The sequence below is a fragment of the Apteryx rowi genome, unplaced genomic scaffold (assembly GCF_003343035.1).
Source record: "Apteryx rowi isolate R43461 unplaced genomic scaffold, aptRow1 scaffold_136, whole genome shotgun sequence".
Taxonomy (NCBI): Eukaryota; Metazoa; Chordata; class Aves; order Apterygiformes; family Apterygidae; genus Apteryx; species Apteryx rowi.
In genome coordinates this window covers 1,779,302-1,799,775 of record NW_020447597.1, presented here as the reverse complement: position 1 = coordinate 1,799,775, position 20,474 = coordinate 1,779,302, and the positions used below count along the sequence as shown (strand labels likewise).

Sequence of the window (20,474 nt, the reverse complement as noted above, 5' to 3'; positions counted from 1 at the left end):
AGCTCACAGAGATCAACACATACATAATCGTAAACTACAGCTCTCTGCTCAGCTCTATTTTGCAACCAAATTAGGAAAACAGTTATTTTAAACAACAGCAGTACAATTAGGCCAAGGGCTTTATTGATTTTTTCCTAGAGTTTTACTTACTACATAGTGTATGTAATAATGTCTTAAAAAACRTATCAAGTCTCTTCAAACAAACCATAATTCCAAAATAGYTGTACTTATTTTATGACTTTGGCTTTGTAAGCTTTAAAATTTTACTGTATCATAATTGAATCATATGAATTACAGTACAATTTTTTTTAAAATCACAGTGGTAAAGAAATTTCTAGTACCTTAGAAATACAAATACCTATTAAGACTAGGAGGTTTTTAAGTGCTAGAGTTGTAGATATAAAGGTTAAATTAATTACATACGCAAGAAAAGATGCAGAAACCCTCATTTATTTATTTAGTCTGTTCAGTGGAAATAAAATTACTTATCATGAATATATTTTGCAAAACAGGGCTTTAAGTTTTTGGCAGTTAGCAGAAGGAACACTTTTTAGATTTTCTGCCTAAACAATTTCATTTACTTTTGTTACAAGTATCGCCAAATACTACTGCAATAAAAAGACATTGACAGAATTCTTATTTCCATTTTTGTATATAGAAATAAGTCTACTTGATATTCATAAATGTTGGCAATGCATTACAAATAGAGGAAAATATTTAAAAAGAAACCCTTCAGAGAATAAAAGGTATTCAGCACAGACATGAGAGTTGTAATGTGGGACAAGTAACAGAAACTTTTTTCTTTAAATTGCCTTGTTTCTTAAACCAAAGAAAAATAGAATAATCAGGACTCGTAACTCACAGTGTTACATTTAAAACTTTGAGTAGCGGCTGAATGAACATAAACCTGGCTTGACATTTCTCTCATTCAGATGAATCATCTGTACTAGTAACGGCCAGTGTTCTCCTGAAACCATATGGTATGACAAGGATGTTGGAGCTTACACCCCCAATGCACCACTAATGGGAGAATGAGACAGAAACCGTCTGAATTAAGCACTTCAGCAAAGAGAGCAGGCTGCCTGTAGCTGATCGACACTGGACTGGAAAAATGGTCTTTGGACTTGAAGCTACGTCGGGCATGATGAGCTGGTTGAGATCATGGTCATGGAGTTAATTTCTAATTTTGGCAGATGGGAAAATTTATAAATTATTTCCTTTGCATTTCAGAAATCAACCAGGAGGATTACTATCACCAGCTATACTAAACTAAGGAAAAATATAGCTATAGATATGCAGAAATATCTCAGTGGTGTCCATTGTTGGCTGTCTGAAATACTTATAAATAGCACTCCAGTCCCCAAATGTTATGCTTTATAGGCAGTGACTCAATATGCAAACCTATAAAAGTCAGGTTGTTCATTTTTTTTTTATTAATTTCATTATGCTCAGCCCCAAGAACTCAAAACTGTAAGCGGCATTTCATAAATCATATAAACAAGTAGAAAGGATTTTTGTTAGTTTACTCTTTTAACTCCTCCAGTTGTCCGCATATGTGTGACGTCGTGATAGTGCTGAYGATTTTCCCAGATTTACAATGTCTTGAATACTGCTGAAAACTGTGAGGCATGGGGACTTCTCACCTCCCCCCTTTCCCTTGTTCAAGGATTAGATTATCTGCAAGAAACCCCCGAATTAGGAAACACTGATCCTGCCTCTAGTATTGATGAAGGAAAATCGTCTCAAACAGCACAAGAAAATGTAGTATTTCACCAGACATATCACCAGCAAACCTGAAATCAGTGAAATACGTAACGCCTCAATAAGGTCTTAGCTGAGAGGTAAATACAGAGAATCCCCTCAGACTCATCCAGACAACAGTTGGGCTGAGCTATCTACAGTGGTAACTAAACATTTCAGGTTTCTCCCTGTCTCTCTGGAAAGCCAGGCATCAAACACGCCAAATTTTGAAGCCGATCATAATCGGACAATAATAAAATAAATAAAATAATAAAAAAAAGGCGCAGCCCCCCCTGAGGCGGAGGGGCCCCCGGCACGTGACCCAAGGCCGGCCCCACCCCCCGTAACGGCCGCCGCGGCAGCGGGCAGCCGCCCGCGAGGCGGGGCGGGGCGGGGCAGGGCCGCCCGCGGGCGGAGGGGGAAGAGCTGCCCCCTCCCCTTCGCCTCGAGGCGCCCCTTTAGCCTCCGCCGCAAGGGATGCTGGGAGTTGTGGCCGCCGACGGTGCCCTCCGCCCTTCTGCCGGCGCCTTGCCCTCCGGAGAGAGCCCCTTTCGCCACGGCCGTGCCGGGGGCGCTCCTTTTAGGGACGAGACTTCTCTAATTACCCGTGTGAAGGCAGCGATGGGTGGTGAAAGGCCTCGGGCCGCCTCGCACGGGACTACAACTCCCAGGATGCCTTGCGCCTCAAGGCACTTTAAGGGGGGGGGGGAGGGAGAAGATGGCGATTGCTAAACTGAGCCGGAGAGGTGGTTGAGGTGAGTGTGGCGGAAGCCAGGAGGAAGCGCTTTTCCTTGGTTTGACCTTTACGGCCCTCTCCTTTTCTCGCTCTTCCGATCCCTTCCCCGCTCCTTTCCGCTTTGGGGAGTGAGGCGGCTGCGACAGACAGACAGGCGGGCGGGCGGGCGCTGAGGCAGGGGCCGTGCGCGTGGCGCTGAGGGAGAGGCTGTGGAGGAAGGCTCAGGGGTCAGGGCGCCGGCCGGCCTGCTGCGGGGCTCTTTCTTGGTAGCGGTGTTGGGAGGGGAAAGCCCCGCTTCACAGCACTTCAGCCCATACCTCTGCGTCCCCCACCGCACGTGCCCACGGAATCACCCTGGCGCCCGGCTCCTGGCGTCCTGTGGGCGCTGCCGAGCGTGGTTTCAGGTGGGCCAGCCCTGCCCAGTGCGCTCTGCGTTCTGCCGGATTGGCTGCCCGCCAGCAAAGGTGCCACAGAAGKCTCGTAGCATCGAACTGAGGCTCCCCTGTCCCTGTCGGGTGAGGGCCTAAGGTCCTGCCACTGTTGTATAGTGCCCGCGTGTTGCTCACCCGAAGGTGGGAGGCAGATGGTACAGCAGAACCATGTCGGTAATCAGTCTCGCCTTGGACGTTGTCAAGCATCCCTGTGTCATCACTGTATAAGCAGTGTAGGAATGGAGGTCTGTGGATTTGAGGTTCTCTGGGTTTGATTTGATGGACCATAACACTAGGCTGTCTTACTAAATGTTAGCAAAACAATGTAATAGGACTACACAGTCTTATTACATTCTAACTCTCTTAAATAGTTTCCTCTTTTATTTTAAAATTACTGTATGCTTTTCTTCTCTCAGGGCCTCTGTCATTAGCAATACCTGGCAGGTTATGGTCATTCTAATGGATGACCAGTACTGGGTTGATTTTCCAGGTTGCTATACCTATCAGTGAGCATGCAGCATAGAGCCATGCTTTGGATAATCGAGGTCTASGCTCACAAATCTAATTATATTACAGTTTTTCTTTCTTTAAGATTAATATATCTAGGGGCATAACCTGTGGTACTTTAAGTTGAGATACTAGAAAGAAAGACTCTTAGAGTGGGTTGTGAGATCTCTCTGCCCTGCTAGAGGAACTGTGGAAAAGATTATCAGCCTGTGACTGCRAACCTGAATTCTAACTCCTATATAAAAATCAAGTTAGCTAGCCTGGAAGTTACACTTTTTAAAGCTAAATCAGATGTTTCCTCATTGCAAACTGAGTAGGTAAGCTAAAACCATAGTAACAGACAAGGCTAATTTCACAAGGTATAGGTGATTTCTACCTTCTTAAGCCTCTACGATGTGCTCAAAATACTTTGAAATCTTYTGTTTAATAACTTCAATATACAGGACATTTTGCTGGAAGACTGAATGTACTCAGTGGGTAAAATTTAGTGGGTAAAATTTCCTTTTGAAGTTGATAGTTTGGGTTTGAAATCATGATTGCAGGACCCTGGTACATGGAAAGGCTTACACACAAGTCTTATGTAATCCTTTTACTAACACTCTTGCATATTAGTTTACAGAACATTGCTAGAATTGGATTGATTGCTGATTCAGGGGAGAGCTCTCAAAAATRGAAATTAGAATATAGTTTGTAAATAATTGAAGACAATTGTTCTTATTATGTTTCGTATAGTGTTAGGAAAATGTTTGCAGTTAATGGTGAACATTAACTTCTYTCTAGTTCTGACTCAAACTTGTGCAGGAGAAAATAAATAAATTTAACCCTTCCTGTAAGTGGAAGGAGCCACTGGAATACCAGTCAGATTTACCACTTGAACTTCAGGGGAATGTGAAATGGGGACCACACTTTTAATTAGAAAATCTAAGTTACAAAATGTACAAGTTGCAAACTGCTCCTGTTGGTATYAGTGGCTTCTAACTGGCCATCCTAAGGCTGTAATGAAATAGTTCTTGTAAAATTACTATGTCATTTTTCAACCAYTTTTAATGTTTTTTAGATATGTACAAATACATATGTAAAAATGCATCATCATTCCTTTGGAGTACAGCAAAAGCATGGTTTTTTTTAATCTAACTTTAGCAATGTGTTGAGGTAGACATAGGAGCAGTGCCTTTAATTGGTCAGTGAAATGGATWTTGGGTTCAACAGGAGTCTTAAAGATTGTGGGAAAGGTTGGAAAGGGATGCTTATTTAACATGCAGGGTTTTCTCTGGTCCCCAAACCATCTACTTAAGACTGAATTCTCTAATCTGAGGCAGGACAAATGCTTGTCAGGATATACCCTTTTGGATGAGCCAACTAGGATGAGAGGACTGGCTAGTCACGTTAATATAGCCAGGCTTATGTGTGGCATTGCTTCTGGTACGTGATGAAGCTAATTCAAAGTGAAGTCAGGTAATTGCACAGTGCTATGTAAATCTGTCTCAAATTGCTTTTTTTTTGGGGGGGGGGAAGGGGAGGAGGATCCTGCAAATTGTAGTTGGAGGCTAATAGATTATGTTTAAGAATGAGCATGTGACTTTTTAATCTTTGCCTCTCTTCAATATTAAATATCCTGATCAATTTTAAAGGTAGAGAGTATGTGGGGAGAAAAAAGTGGTGCAAAATTAAATTTTTCAGCTCATGGTTGCCCARCCTGGATTGCCTGTCAGAGATGCTTCAACCTTTACTCTCCTTTGTCTTAATTTGGGGGAATGGATGGGTGCCCAGCTGACAATCCCATTTTGAGTGCTCAAAATCAGAGTAATTATTTATAGTGTTACATAATCAAGTAACCTAAGGGTGGAATTGACTTCCTAAATGAAAATACAAAACCCTAGGTATACTAGCTTCTATTTTTTTTATCTGTAGCAGAAGACCGTATATATTTTTTTGAAAATACAGATCTGATTGTATTGCACTGAGAAGATGATGTGGGTGTTAATACCCTTTCTTCCCTCACCCAGCATTTGTTCATATGAATTTAATTTAAAAAAAAAAAAAAGTATTTACCAAATCAGAGGTTTGGCACAAAGCTTTGACTTTGTGCTTATCAGAGTGGTGTTCTCTTATATTACTGTGATAATCTAAAGTAGTGAAATACAGTCCATAAGATGTTTTCCATTTTGGATCTCTTATGGAGATCTATTGTTTTAGGGCAGACAGGAAAGGACATCTGCTCTAGCGTCTGTTTGGCTTTCTTGGTGCTGTTTGTGGAGTTGCATGATAATAAGCAATAATTTCTCCTTATAAATCATCCTTTAATTTCAGATCCTAGGATATTTAAGTGCTGACATAAAATTATATTTAAGCACATAATCTGAGGAAGTAGTAACTCAGAACCAGTAAGCAGAACAAAGTATTTTCTTCCTGTGCTAGGACTGCTTGGGTCTAATGGAGCTATAAACTGAGGTTAGAGTTTCTTATCCTAGCCAAATTGTGTAGAATCTCTTTAAAATGAAGCTGCAAGTTTTTGATAAGAAACATTGCACTTGTGTGTCATACAGCCAAATCAAGATCTGCTTTTTAAAGTATGTGTTTTTATATTGTACTTTTGATTGTAATTATGTTTAGAGTTGCTATTATACCTGTAGGAAAACAAAATAATTTTAGATCCTCAATGGAAAACTAGTCGTGACTTCTATTTACCTCTCTTGAAAATCCAGAAATGTGTGGTTTTGAAGCACTATTTTTAATCATGGTTGCTATCAGCAAATTAGAACCCTTGATTAAAATACATATACAGTGAGAATAAAGTTTATTTTTAACAATGATGAGCCTTTTTTCAATGTGTGACCATTAAAATGTATTTATTAAAATGTTTATTTTTTTGATGTTGGGAGGAAAAAATGTTTTAGGAAGTGTCACATAGAAACATTTCCAGCATCATTTTTCTTYTTATACAACAAAAATCTTTCACAGCCCTTTTATTGGAGAGGTACAAAGATTTATATTTGAAGTGGAAATATCATATATAAGTCTATACAGCATTTAGCATCATGAACAGTGGCAATGTGAAATGTCATCCAAATAAGTACAAAGTAAATTCTTTTTTTCAAGCATCAAATGCAGGAACAGAATGACTGAATTTGAAGAACTGGAAAAACCTACATATAATTTGGTTAGATAAAATGATACCTGGGCTTCTGTGGTAACAGTTAACATGATATTGGAGCTGAAGAATGTTGCTTAGGTTCATTCTTGATAGATTTTTACATATATTTTTATGGAAAATTGTCTAAAACTATTGTCTTGACTTAACATTTTTTCTTTCTTTATAGCTTATTATATTTCACAAAATTGAAGACAGATTTCTCATTAACAATGCCTGCTAGTAAGTATTGTCATCTTAAGTATTTTCTAAGAGAATATTTAGGGATGTTTACCTTAAAATATATTTTTTCGGGAGGCTAAAAATTCTAACAAAATTAAAATGGGGGGGAAGAAACCTAATGATGATACTTGCTGTTATTTTTGAGACCTTAATACTGTCCAACCTCTACAATTCTTAGATTCAGGTATATTTTTCAAAAGAACCTAATTTGGACTGCTTTCTCCTGTTCAGTAAGATTTGCACAGCTTAACGTTGATTAATTATGTGATTTAACGAATGTAAAATGATATTCCAACACAATCATAACCTTGTTTTTGGAAAAATCACAAATATGGCTTTCAGATGATAGAATTACTATTTAGGATATAAAGTGATACAAGACTTGGATATTTTAGCATGGAAAATGAAATAGGATTTTGAGGGAGATGTTTCTAAGAATTAAGTTCTTGTATACCTTGAAGAGAAACATCTTTCACTTATACGAAGCTTTAGGTTATGAAATATATTAAAATATTATAAATCCCAACTAAAATGTGTGTGACTTTCTATTTTATGTTTTAAAAAATCTTGCATAGTCTTTGTAGTAAAATCACTAACATCAGTGTCTGGATAAAACAGACTGCTTTATCATGAAGGTAAAGACTTCTGCAAAAGGTGAACTTTACAGTCATTGAGTACTCTTTAATTGCAGGTTTGTAATGAGACTTACAAGTACTTGATGTAATCAGGAAATGTTTGGGGGGAGGGGTTGGGATGACTTAAGATTTGTAATAAGCTGTGGCTATTGGATCCTTAAAAATGTCTTACAAAATTTTAGTTACTGTGTTACATGATGTTACATCTRTGAATGGATATTCTATAACTGATAATATTTTAATATGTAGTGTTGTTTGAACCAGTGTCATTATAAAATATCTTGGTATAAATATTTTAGAACTTCTTTTATGTAAAAAATAGTTGGAATTGTTCCTCTACATAGACATGCTTATAAAATGAGTTTATTAAACAAAACAGTAGCCAATATTAACCTGTTACATTGTATATTTGGATTTGAAGCTGCTGGCTTAAATTGTTCAAACTGTATTGTGGTCCAGTTTCTGTAGTACGATAAATTGCTTCTGTGGTTAAGTTGCAGTTTTTAGTACTCCTAAGGCTTTTACCATGATACTTATTTTTACTGTAAAGCTTTTTTTTTTTCTTTTCCTATGTCAGCTCTGTATGTGTTGAGGGTTATTATCAATATTTTGCATCTTAATGCATGTAATATTGTAATATTTGTCTTTAATGAGACATTCAAAACTGTACAGCCATTTATTTATCTTCTGTGTATCTTATGCTAGCTTTCTGAGTGTATGGATAAAGGGAAGGTAACCTAACAGATGTATGTTTATTGCAGTTTATATGAACTAAAAATTTTACTAATTTTCTCCTTTCCAATAATGATGGTGATAAAGATGTGTGATTAAATCTTAAAGTAAGCAAGCATTGCTTTGCTACTAGTTGTACCTTTTATTGATGTCCATAGAGACAGGCTTCAAGATTTTTTGCTTTCTTGTATGTGGAAAAGAAAACTTCTGTCTCCTAATTTAGGCTTCCCTAGAGATTCCAAGGGATTCCTTTCAGAGCATATTGAGGAAACACAGGTTGTTAGTGTAGTGTGTTACTCTGAAGTCTTAAATTATTTGTCCTTGAAATCTGTAAAGCTCACTTGTTAGTACAGTCGTCTTCCCCCCCCCCCCCCATGGAGTTCTCGCATCCCACATGTTTGCAAATGCACTGAGCATCTTCTAGAGTAAAATGTGTAAGTGGCTGTTAGAGTGAAATATTTTCCAAAAATATTTTCCATCAAGCTAGAATGAGTTCTATCGGGCTGAAGTAGAATAGTTTGTCCCACCTGCTTTCTTGAGTGTCTGTCAGTTCCTTGAAATCTTTTTACCTCTTTTTCTAACACAGTAGTTTAGAAATGTCTAGATATGTGGTCTGAAAAATCAGGGAAAGCCAAGATATTGGTGTTATGGAAAGACTGGACAAAAAGGCTTTGTTAGTTGTCCTGTAGATCTTAAAAGAACTGAATTTTTAGAGATGTTTTAGAAGTCAATCTTGAAGTTACTGCAGATGAAATATACATAGCACAGTACACTTTAATCTCTATTAACTAACTTTTAGACAGTTAACATTATGTAGTCCACAGTAGTCAGAGTTGGGATGTATTATCAAGAGAGGGAAAGAGATGAATTGACTTGTGAAAGGCTGAACATAGGCAGTTAACCAAAGGTAATGTTTATTCTTAACCTTATCTCAGTAATGTTGATCCCTGCAGTATTTGTTTGTTACATACTGGAATATCCTAATTCTTACTGATACTGCTGTTTATTGATCCTGTTTGAGAATATGGGGAGGCAGCAGTGCATGGAGTACTTAATGAACTGATGTTAAGGGTTTAGTCTTGCTGCAGTAGTAATACTTGGTCCATAAAGACAAAGTTTGCAGTCGGTTATCTTAATTTTGAGGTGCTAAAAGTGCTTGGCTTCGTTTGGACTTGGCACGTCATTTGCATTGACATGTAGTCTGCAGCGGATATGTACTGCTATACAGTTGCTGCAGCAGCTGTAGCAAGCTTACCAAAGCAATGCTTTTCCCAATAGTCCTTAGAGCTGTGACTTTACATACAGTTCCTCATGTGCAAATAACATGGGCATTGTTGCAAGAAACGCTTGCAGACTTGTTGTCTTGATCTGAAGTTGAAATACAAGTTGCAAGTTGTGAAATGTTGAGAAGTTAAATGTCTTCTCACTGATATTGTATTATAGTAAGGGTAAATTGATTTGAACCGAAGTTATTTTATTAACTGATTTAGCTGTGGCTTGTATAGGTGTGAAGAAACCTTTGATTGAAAGATTGGTTAGTGCTTTCGTTATTAAAAAAACAACAAGAACAATAACAAAGTCCTTGCAGATGGGAAAATCTTGCAATCAGATAACCTTTGCAGTAAATGTAGTATCTGTTTTTGTTCATCTCAAGTGTGTGCTGTATCTATGTCCCTATTTGAGCAACAAATTTGTACAGATTAGTTCATTTGGCATATTACACTTTTATTATTAAACAGTTTCTCTGTGGGCTTTTGTCAGTTGCATTTGTAGGGAAATGTTGAGAACACTATACTTAAGGAAAAAAGCATGGTTAAATCATTTATCAAAACATTTGTTTAAGACTGTTTTCTTATGTTCCRGGTATACTTGATTCCCCCCCCCCCCCAAAATGGCTAACCTACTTAGTTGCTTTATTCTCTTGACTTCAGTTAAATAGTTACTATAAAATCTGCCTTTTTTAAGTTAAAACATTTATACTTGCTTGGTTTGGAAAAACTACCAGTGATATAGGTAAGAAACAAAGCTGCATACTATAATAAGGTACTTGTTTGTGGTAGCTATATATGTGAATGTTGATTTAAATGATTTATAGTCTTATTTATTCCTTTAATTCACTTAAATTGTATCTTTAATTTTCAAGGTTTTGTTAATAACAATTGTTWTGCTAAACTGATATTAGCTGGTGATTAGCAGGCCCTTCATGTACAACTGAAACATGCAAATCGGAGCAAATCAATATAAATAAGGAAATCCATAAAAGTGTCGTATACCCTTTAGTCTGACAGATGTAACTTGTCTACATTCTCACCATGAATGAATACTGTTGCAAAACTTAGTAATATGAAAATCTCCTATAATATTTTGTCAAATACTTGTCAGTTAGAAAGAGATCTCTTGATCTGCATTAACAGATATACATATTATGTGGTAAATCTTCCGCTGTTTGGGTAAGTTCAGAATGCTGAAGCAATCTGGACAAGCAGTATACTTAAACTGTGTAAAATTTTGTTGCCTCAACTTTCCAAACACCATATGGCTTTTTCCTAGTTGGCTTTGCAGCGATGGCTAGCCTGCACTTGAGGTGTGCTGGTAGTTTCCCTAGTTTGTGTGAAGTGAAAGTAACTAGAAGGTAGAAAAACTGAAGTGCTTGTCTTACTTTTATCTTTTTTTCTTGGAGTTTATTATTTCCAATTAGGTTACTTCATAGTCTTTGTGGCTGGCTGTTAGTATTTGAAAACTTTTTGGGGATCTTCTCTATTGCACTTTCATTGTTCTTAAATGTTAGTGGAGGGATGTTGGGGGGGGCGCTCAATGGCAGTAAGACCCCAAAACTCGGGGCTAAACAAACTCTTCTTTCCTCTTCTTTTTCACAGTTTTTCTGTTTACTTTGAAAATCTTATCAAAGAAAAGACAGATAATTGAGTGACAGAATGCCTGTTATTATCAAGCAGAAGAATCTACTTTGTCAGCTTTTTTCTAATACTTTAACAAAAAACAAACTTTTTTGAAACCTTTATAAATTACTTTTAAGTAAAATCCCCTTACTGGGTAGAGCTTCCTTGCCAGGCATAGGGAAGAAAATACCACTTGGAATGTATTCAAATATGAGTGGATTCTTAACTCATTTTAAGAGGCAGATAATCTCTTAATTTTGAGTTCTTTCTCTGACACCAATTTAGGGAAATTCAGAATTACTTATCTTTTGCAGTTCTAGTTTTGATTCTGTGTATTTTAAGTAATATCAGGATTGTTAGTGAGAAGGGAAGGTTTATTTCCCTATGAAATACAATTTTAAAATACCATGGTGATTGGAGATATATTTCTAACTCTGTCTATATAAATATTTAAGGCATTAATGCATTCTAATTTTTAGCAAAAAAATTAAGTCATAGCTCTAAAAAAAAAAGCTTTTTTCCTCGTTTTCCATCTAGCACTTTTTTCCTTGTATTGTATTGTATGTATTTTTTCAAGTACCCCTGCTGCTTTGAAGCCCCAAATGGGGCACTCCCATTTAATGAAGTGTTTTTCTTAATTGCTTTAATTCATTTTACATGCATTAGGAAGCCTATCAGTTTTCTGGTCAGCATTGTTGACTATTTAGAATACAGTGTTAAAATAAATACATTATAATGCTATGCAAATTTTATTTTGGTTATTAGAGAAGAGTTGCATGGGGGAATATCTCAAATCATTGTGTGATACTTTGTTCTAATCTCCTAGAGGATTAGTGTGAGCCCTGTGTCCCTGGAAGCTCTTAACCCAAGTTCTCCCCTGCTCCCCCCCCTTTTTTTTGATACTAATCAAACCAGCATAGGAACTTTAAAAACAGCTGCTAAGGAAAGGTCATGGTTTGGGCTGCATTTGGCAGTCTGCCATTTATTTGCTGAGTTGATCTAAGCAGAGATCTTTCAGTCAGAGAAGGAAAACTCGGTATCTGTAGCTATTATATTTTGGTTACAAAGTCAAACACTTTATATAATGGATTCTTTACATAATAATACACAATAAATACTTTAAAAGTGTAAACGCTTAGGTACACATTTTACACCTAATTCTTAGATGTTGTCTTTTCTATACTGAAAAGAGAAAGTAAGAACTCGATATATGCTTTGATTAAGCTAGAAAAAAAAACAGGAACTTGTAGCAGGAAAATTGTATTTTGTAGCTGTAATCAACTTTGTGTGCCAAAGAGGTGGTTGCCTCCGTATTCTTAAATGAATTGACAGGGATTTCTTTTAGATTTGTTAATTTGGAGCAGGTGCTCATTTTGTTGCTTTCTTTTAGCAGTTAATTCTCTCTGGGGTTGCATCATGCAAACTCCACTTGGGAAAGTTAGTGTTAGGAGCTGCTCCACAGAAAGTGAAAATCACATGTAGTAGCATAGTGCAAATAACTTTTACAAACAACATTCTTCCCATAAACTGCAATAATCTCTCATTTGTTTTGCAGCATGCTTCAGTATAGCCAAGAAATGAACAACTTTGTCTTGTCTGTTGCTTGTCAAAACCTGAAAAGTCTACTTCTTCAGCTGATGTCGCTTATGTGTGCACAATCTGAACATATAACTATTTAGGAAATCAGATACTTTGAACTTAAAGGCTTAGATATGAACAGTATTATGTGCTTTTAAACTATACATACACTTTAGTGAATATTAAAATGTAGCATAATAGTTTATTTTCAGTTTTCATTGAAATACTGCTATCATTGTTATTTACAGAAATTGCTTTGCGACTGGGTTTTCCTATCAGTCGATTAACCTTCATGTGCAGCATTGTTTATTATTGATTTCTCGATCATGGGACGAAAGGGTAAGAAGGTTCATGCTGATTATGCATGCAAGAGCCCTATTTTTTAATGCATGATAATAAAGAAATTGATTTGGGAGGGGGTAAGTTTTCCACCATGTGATTAAATGCATGTCTCTCTGGAATAACTAGGGTTAACTGTGCTTTTAAAAGTGCTTTGGCCTGCCTGTTACATGGACATTCTTTCCCTTCCCCACTATACCACAAGCAATGCCAGTGATTTTTTTAAAAAAAATCGGGTGTCTTGTGAATTACTGGAGATAGAAGTTAATTTTCTACATGACTCTTGGCTTTCAATGAGTGCTATTTCATTTCCAGAAAGTCACATCATTCAGGATAAATTCACACAGGAGTTAGACAGGAATGAGTAGAAAATTCGGGGTAAGTAGATGGATGAGATTTTTTTCCTCATCTAATAGCATGTAGATTTCAGTTGATTATGTCCAAAGGTGAACACTGAAGGATTTTGTTGTTTTAAAGGTGCTTGGCTGAATAGCCAAAGTTCTGCTCTGCTCTGTGTTTCTGGAGTTACCATTAATAAAGTATAGTAGCCTTTTTTTTTTTTTTTGCTAATGTATTAAAGGGAATAGCCTATGACTCTTACTAGTAACCCAGTTGGTTCAAAGAATACAAACCTTCTGGTACCCAGAAAGAGGTCAGTATGAAACACAGGGAAAATGTTATAATTGTTTATATTTGAAAAGAAGTACACAACCAATTATACAGTCCTTTTCTTGAACAGATGTATTGAAGAATCATAAGACTGGCAAGTCAAGATTTGTAAACTAGGAAATTTCTTAACTTGCTTAATTGCAATACATAAAAACAAATTAATTAAATCTGTTTATGAAATATTTGCATTTCTGTTGAGCAGAAGCTTAAGTAAACTTATATTTGTGCAGAGTGAATATTGCAGTAGTCAGACTGGTATGTTCTTACTTCATAGCAAAATACATGTCTCAGTCTAGAGTTAAAGAACTCTCTAGCCTTTGATAATTTGTATGTGGAGGTAACAGAGCTCATGAAATATAAACTATTGAAGTACTGGTAATTTGTGTTCAAGAACTTTGAATTCTTTGAAATATTAGATCATTTTCCTAAACTAGAAACATGGCAATCTAGAGTAGAAATCAATATCTTCTGTAAAAATGAGCAAAATCRACAATAATTATGTGAGAAAAGGTAAATATTTGATTTCAAAATAAATGTTTATTTCAGTTCTTTTTATTTATTTATTTTTTAAGGATTTGTACCAAAGTAGAAAGAACAAAAGTAAGGAACATCATGGCCTCTAAACACAATCACATTTTCATCTTGTTCCTGTGTCAGTTGTTTTAAATGTAATAATTTCTTTAGATATGTGAGTCAGGAAAGATTTGGTGATTTCCTCCCCTCAGCCCCCATCATTAGATTGAATTTAGCAGACTGGAACATTTCAATCTCCATGCTTACAGGGCAAGAGTTCCCAACAGTATTAAYCTCAAAATAATTTTGAATGAATGAAAAGGCAGATAGGAATGTCTCGGCCTGAGTCAGGTTTGTTGTTGCAATACCTTTTTCCTATGTGCTTTGTCCTAACTGTAAAACTAACAGAAATAACTTGCCCAAGTAATAGAAAATTTGGAAAAGTGTTAAACTGGTATTTCTGTCAGTTTATCAAATCCGTAAGAGCAGCAGCCCAACTCTTCTTCTAGCTTAATTCTTTTCAGAGTGTTCTTAAATCATATCAGGTCCAAGAGAAAAGGTTAATTCTTTCTTCCTTTGAAAGTTCAGTTCTAGGCCAAACCTGTAGGATTTATTTTGCTGTAGACAATTTCAATCTATATTCTATGACTGTTCATTTCTCTAATTTTCTAATGCTTGTAGTTTTCAAAATTTGTATCTTTATACATTTTTAACAGTTGCTGTGAAATCTTGAAGCTAAAGTTTACAATATGAGAAATTATAAGAAATAGAGGATTTGGGCTTTAGGCAATCTTGCATAACAAATCATTTTTTTATACTGAAATTTTATATTTGTATTAATGCTGATTGGGTTTTCCTGTTTTAGACCATCTGTGGATTAAGTTTGAAACAATGATTGCTTTGTCACTGAAGCCAACTTGTGGATTTTGCAAAGCTCATAGGGCTATAACATGGTTTTTGTATGCCATGTAAAACCTGAGTAGAATTTTAGGACCCAAGATTTTCCAAAATAATTGGTACCTGTGTAACTTAATTTTACTTCTGATGCCCAGCTTGAGACCYGTTAAAGGACTCATGGTTTCTTTTCTTTTTTTAGTTTTTTTTATTTCAAAAAAAAAAATAGGGGGGCAGGGGGCACAACTATGTATCTAAATTGTACTTGGGCATGTTCAAATATTTTGCTGTTTGTGGACTGTGTTTTGTCTTGAAATGGGCTCCCAAAGTCTTTAATAATGTTTTGAGAATGCTTACTCTAGGTCTTATCTGTGAATTTCAAACCAACTTTGTCACTGTACTAAATCAGTATTCTGTTCTGATTTTTCTAAAACTGTCAGTATGTAAGGAAAAGGTGATGTGAAAACTAAAAATGTGAAGATTTATCTTCACAGACATTGTATTGGGCTCTTTCTGTAGTTCTAAGAAATACAGAATTATTTCTGTGGTTAAAATAAATTCTCCCACTTGCTACAAACTAGAACATAACATGATTGGGAAGGGACTTTAAGATGCCAACACCCAATTTGTACACCTCATATGTTATGAAATATGAGTAGCTAGGAGCTGTGTCTGTCGTCACTGAGGTAGCAGAATTTTTGTGTGTTCTAACAAATGCAATGCAAGCTGGTCCCAACACTTTCTATGTGCGTTTTTTTTTCTTTTTTTCTTCCCCACCCCCCGGTGGATTTGTAAACTGTTACATTTAAAGTCAGCATTAATGTTTCTTCAGACATGAGTTCAAAGTTCTTCAGAGCTACCAGAACATTGCTTTTGCAAATTGAATTTGAAGTTGGCATTGTGAATGGTGAGGAGTAGCGGTGTTTGTGAGTARGAGAGCTTGGATTGCTGTAGAAGGTGATGAGTCTGTGTGTCCATGATGTTCTGTCTGGTTTCTACAGAAAACTAATGAGATACCTGAGACTAGATGATTAACAATATGTGCATATATATAATTATTTCTTTGTATGTAATTTTACACCTGTCAGTCTTCTAGACTGAACAGTTCAGTCTGGTGGGAGCAGACTGGCAGCAGAAAAGGGGCATAGCCATTAGGTACTGAAGATGCCCAGCACGGGAATCAGCTGCCTGTACGTACTTTGTACCTGTGGCTGATCAGGAATAGCAGAATGGGGGAACTGTTTTATCATTAGCTGAGATATGCCTTGAAGACTCCATCCAGAACCATATGTGTTCTACACCTAGATATACTCCGTTTTGGAGAGGATAAGACCATTCAGAACCTCGTCATAGCTGCTTTTCAGTTATTTTGGTAGGCTCGACTCCAACCTGGGTGCACTTTCTAGGACTAATGGGAAAGATTAACAGTCACAAGAATATTTTATAATTGAGATTAACCTAGAATGAGTTCAGTGTAATGTCTATCTTTAATGTTCATATTAAAAAAACTATTAATATTAGAATCTTGTTGCGTGAACTTCTTTGTCTAAAACACAGACAAGTAGCTYGCCTTGAATGAGAGGAGAGTGAGCTTCTTGCCGGTGCAGCTGATCTTCCCCATGTTTTGCCAGGGGTTCTGGGCCAAGAAAACAAGCTTGGTCTCATGAAGCCACATTGTCTTTAGAACGGAAAAATGAGCAAAAGTCATGAAACTTCTTGACACCCCTCTACTTTCAGATTTCCCATGAATGAAGTTTCAGGTAGTTATTACCCTAAGAGGTCTTGCAAACCTGCACACTTGCTGACTAGTTACTAACTGTTTTGAAGTGAGCATGTCTTCTCTAGGRCAGGTGATGATCAAAGTGTCCCAATGCCATCCTTCATGCTGTCTTTAGATAGTGCAAGTGTGTAGTATTGACAAAATCATCTGTGTCACTGGCCTTCAGGGCTCCCAAAAGAAGGTAGCTTTTGACACTGTTCAGTCTCTTACTTGACATAGGGAAGCTACAGTTTCAAAAATGGCAAAAGCTACTACTCCATTGTGCAGACTTTGGTTGACCAGCAGGGTAGATCTACAGACATATTGGCAGCCTTCCCAGGTGTCAGGGGTCTTTTCASTTTCTTTCGTGACTCTGGCCTTGGATTGAAGGGGTGTCCTGAAAGCTTTTTTTCAAGCGTAGGCAGGATCATTYGTGGTGTTTGGGTGACTATTTGTGTTGTAAGAGATGCCAAGTAATCCTTATACGCTTCAGACTCGTGGCTGTACTGCAGCAAAGATGGATCCCGTTAATTGTATCATTACCACATTCAGGGTGGAAGTTTGTGCATCTGTTATCAATGCAAGATGGTTGGCTTTGCGCATAGATTAGATATTCCCAGAATGGTTGAGGTTGGAAGAGACCTCTGGATATCATCTAGTCCAACCTTCCCTGCTCAAGCAGGGTCACCTAAAGCATATTGCCCAGGACTCTGTCCAGACGGCTTTTGAATATCTACAAGGATGACACAGGCACTTCCTTGCCCTCATACCAATATTTGAGGTACCCCCACTTGAGCCCTCTTTTGCTAATTGCATGGTCTCTATAACTTTCCCCTTTTCATGTCTTTCCTAGTTTAAAGCCCTCCTTACCAGGTTGGCCAGCCTGTTGGCAAAAATATGTGTGCCCCATTTGGTGAGGTGGATCCCATCTCTCCCAGGCAGATGTCAATCTTCAAACAGGGTCCCGTGGTCATAGAAACCAGAACCCTGTTGCTGATGGCCAATTGTTAACTCTCAGTATCCATCTACTCATCCTCCCATCCTTCCCCCTCGCTGGCAGGATCGAGTAGAAAACCAGCTGGGCCCCCATACCACTGACAACTGCCTCCAGAGCTCTGTAATCACATTTAATGCTTTACAAGTAACCCTTGGCTGTATTATTGGTGCCCACGTGGAAGAGCAGCAGGGGGTAATAGTCAGAGGAGTAGACAAGCTTTGGCAGTCTCTCCACGACATCCTGGATCCGAGCCCCTGGCAAGCAGCTAACCTCCCTAGACAGGAGGTCAGGTCGACAGATGGGTGCCTCTGTCCCCTGCAGCAGGGAGTCACCTACTACAGTCACTTGCCGCTTCCTCTGGTGCTCCTGCATGGCACGTGGTCCGTCAGCTCAGATGCTTCATGTGAAACCATGCCCAGCTTCTCCTCAGTTTGGAGGGCAGTGAACCTGTTCATCAGCTGTAAGCCTTCAGGAGGAGTAGGAACCTTCCTCTTCATATGAGAATTGACCAATTTCCAGCCTTCACCTTCTTTGGAGTTATCACTTACTGATGTAAGATGTTCTTATTATAGTCCAAACTAAATGCCTGCTCTGCCCTGCGTAACTCCTGTGAGGATGTGTGTGAGCCTTTCAGTCTATACTGGGATAGTAAAGACTAGTTTTGGAGGGCTTCATCCTGTGTAAGTGGTCAGGATATCTACAATGGAATTTGTGTCCGTGACCATCACAGAGAGCTCCAAATGTGTGTCCGGGAGTGGACTGAGTGGAATGAGGTAATGTGTTTAGATGTCAGGTCCTTGATGCAGGCTGGAGGAGCAGGGGGCTGAGCTTTCTGTCCTCCAGGACCTAAAAGAATTTCCTTTCTGAGAAAATGTTGAGTGAAGCGGAAAGGAAAGGTGACTGATTTTGGTCTATTCATGCTCAAGTTTTTGGCTGAAATAGCCTGTGGGGAGAGTAACTGCACCCTTCCTACCCAGTGGACCATTGACATACCATATCCTAACTTTGCCCAGTCATAGCTGGACTCCCAATGCAGAAACTACCCTATACCCCTCCATGCCAAGCTCTTGGGCCTACACAGAGCTTAACTTCCATCTGCTGTGCCAAGCTTGGTCACCCTTAAAGGGGTAGTGCCTTCTCTTTCCCCTCCCTTTCTCCTTTAGTCTGAAAGTCTGCCTGTAACCTGATCTTGTACCGATTTAGAAGCAGCTTGCCATGAACTCAGTATTCATTTAGAAATGGTGGTATCATCATGTAGTTTCCCCCCAGCCTCTACCCCCCCCCCCTTTTTTTTTCCCCTCCTTCTCTGGGCTTGTCACCTAGAATTAGTTTCCTGACTGTGAGCTGTCTACTGGAAGGGGGAATGAAAGTAGTTCTTTACCAAATCTAACCGCAAACTGCCAGCTTACTGAGACTGAAGTGACAGTTGTCATGAGGGAGACCTGCGGAGGGAGCTGCGTGTCTCGAAAGGACGATTGCACACCACAGCTCAGCTGCAGTGTCTGGCTGAGGGCCGGTGCCTTTGCAGGTGGCGAGTGCGTGTGAGAATGCTGTGTGGGGAGGAGGATGTTGTCCCGCCATTACCGGAGGTGGTCCTCAGCCTGAGGACAGCTGATACATTCCAGATGAAGGGAAGACTGTTCATGGGACAGGGGTGGGATCTGTGCGCAGTACCGGTCACGCCGTGGCGTTAACCTGTAAACTGCTGCATGCGAGGAGAAGGGGGCCTGCACTAGGTCCTTAGCACAGAAGCCTGGGTGGATTACGTTACCGTGGCATGTTGCATACACAGCCTGCTTGGGTCACTGGGACTGAGCAGGACACACGGGTGAGGACTGGGCAAGGTAGTTTCTAACCTAGTAAGTTGTTACATAGAAGAAATCTTCCTTGGTCCTGGAAGAATGTCTTTTAGCAGACCATGTGGTTCCCTCGGCTCTGAAACAAATGTCCCAAATCCCCTAAAAGCCTCAAACACCCTTGCACCCTCTCAGCTCAGTACAGGAAATCAGTACTTTTTTACCTGGGTTGCAGTCCTGAGTGCCAGCATACTGGGTTATCGCTACCAGCTGTGATGGGGAGGGTCACAGAGACTTACCTAGATATGTCTTTTCAGGTATCTTTTTCTGGAGCAGGAGTGGGGATGCTGGAGGGGTAGATTCTCCTCTGGATTGTCCTGTACTGACTCTGGGATACAGGATGCAGAATAAAAAATGATTTGCAGGCTCGTTGATGAGTTTTTGTGCAAAGGTCCCTTCATAATGGGTAAATATTTGTAACCCTGTGTGTGTGTGTGTACATATGTACACACACACACTTAAAAAAAAAAAAAAAAGACTTTCATAGATCAATTTGAGGCTTACCAAATGTGAGATCAATTCTTAAGGTCCTTGGAATAGTAAATGTAACTTCTTTTCTGAGTTACTCATATTTTTGTAAGCTGTCATTGTATGTTTGCTAAAGCTGTGGAACTGACCTGAATATTCAAGGGAAATGGTGTTAAAGTAAATAGGGGTGACCTGCAAGGACTGAACTCATTTGAGAGGTAAAAAATGAATCGGAAGTTGTGCTGATGACTGGGAAGCTCGCTAAAGGTTGGTATTATGGTTGCAGCCAGTGGTGGGAGAGGGAAGGACTGTGCATTATTTAGGGCTGAATATATAATTGAAGGGGAGCA

At 38.5% G+C, this 20,474-nt stretch overlaps 1 protein-coding gene across 8 annotated transcripts in view; it reads left to right on the top strand.

Annotated features, from left to right (window-relative positions):
- Window positions 1-2,233: 2,233 nt before the first annotated feature.
- The window catches only part of EFR3A (EFR3 homolog A), an 83,993-nt gene continuing 65,752 nt past the window's right edge, over window positions 2,234-20,474 (top strand). For 3 of the 8 annotated variants that reach the window (XM_026057050.1, XM_026057046.1, XM_026057045.1), the window contains exons 1-2: window positions 2,238-2,495; window positions 6,735-6,787. In XM_026057050.1, coding sequence (XP_025912835.1) covers window positions 6,778-6,787 — 10 coding nt within the window. In that variant the 5' untranslated portion in view covers window positions 2,238-2,495; window positions 6,735-6,777. Of the gene's footprint in view, window positions 2,496-6,734; window positions 6,788-20,474 lie in introns of all 8 variants that reach the window. The other 5 variants (XM_026057055.1, XM_026057051.1, XM_026057053.1 and 2 more) reach the window with 4 other exon arrangements.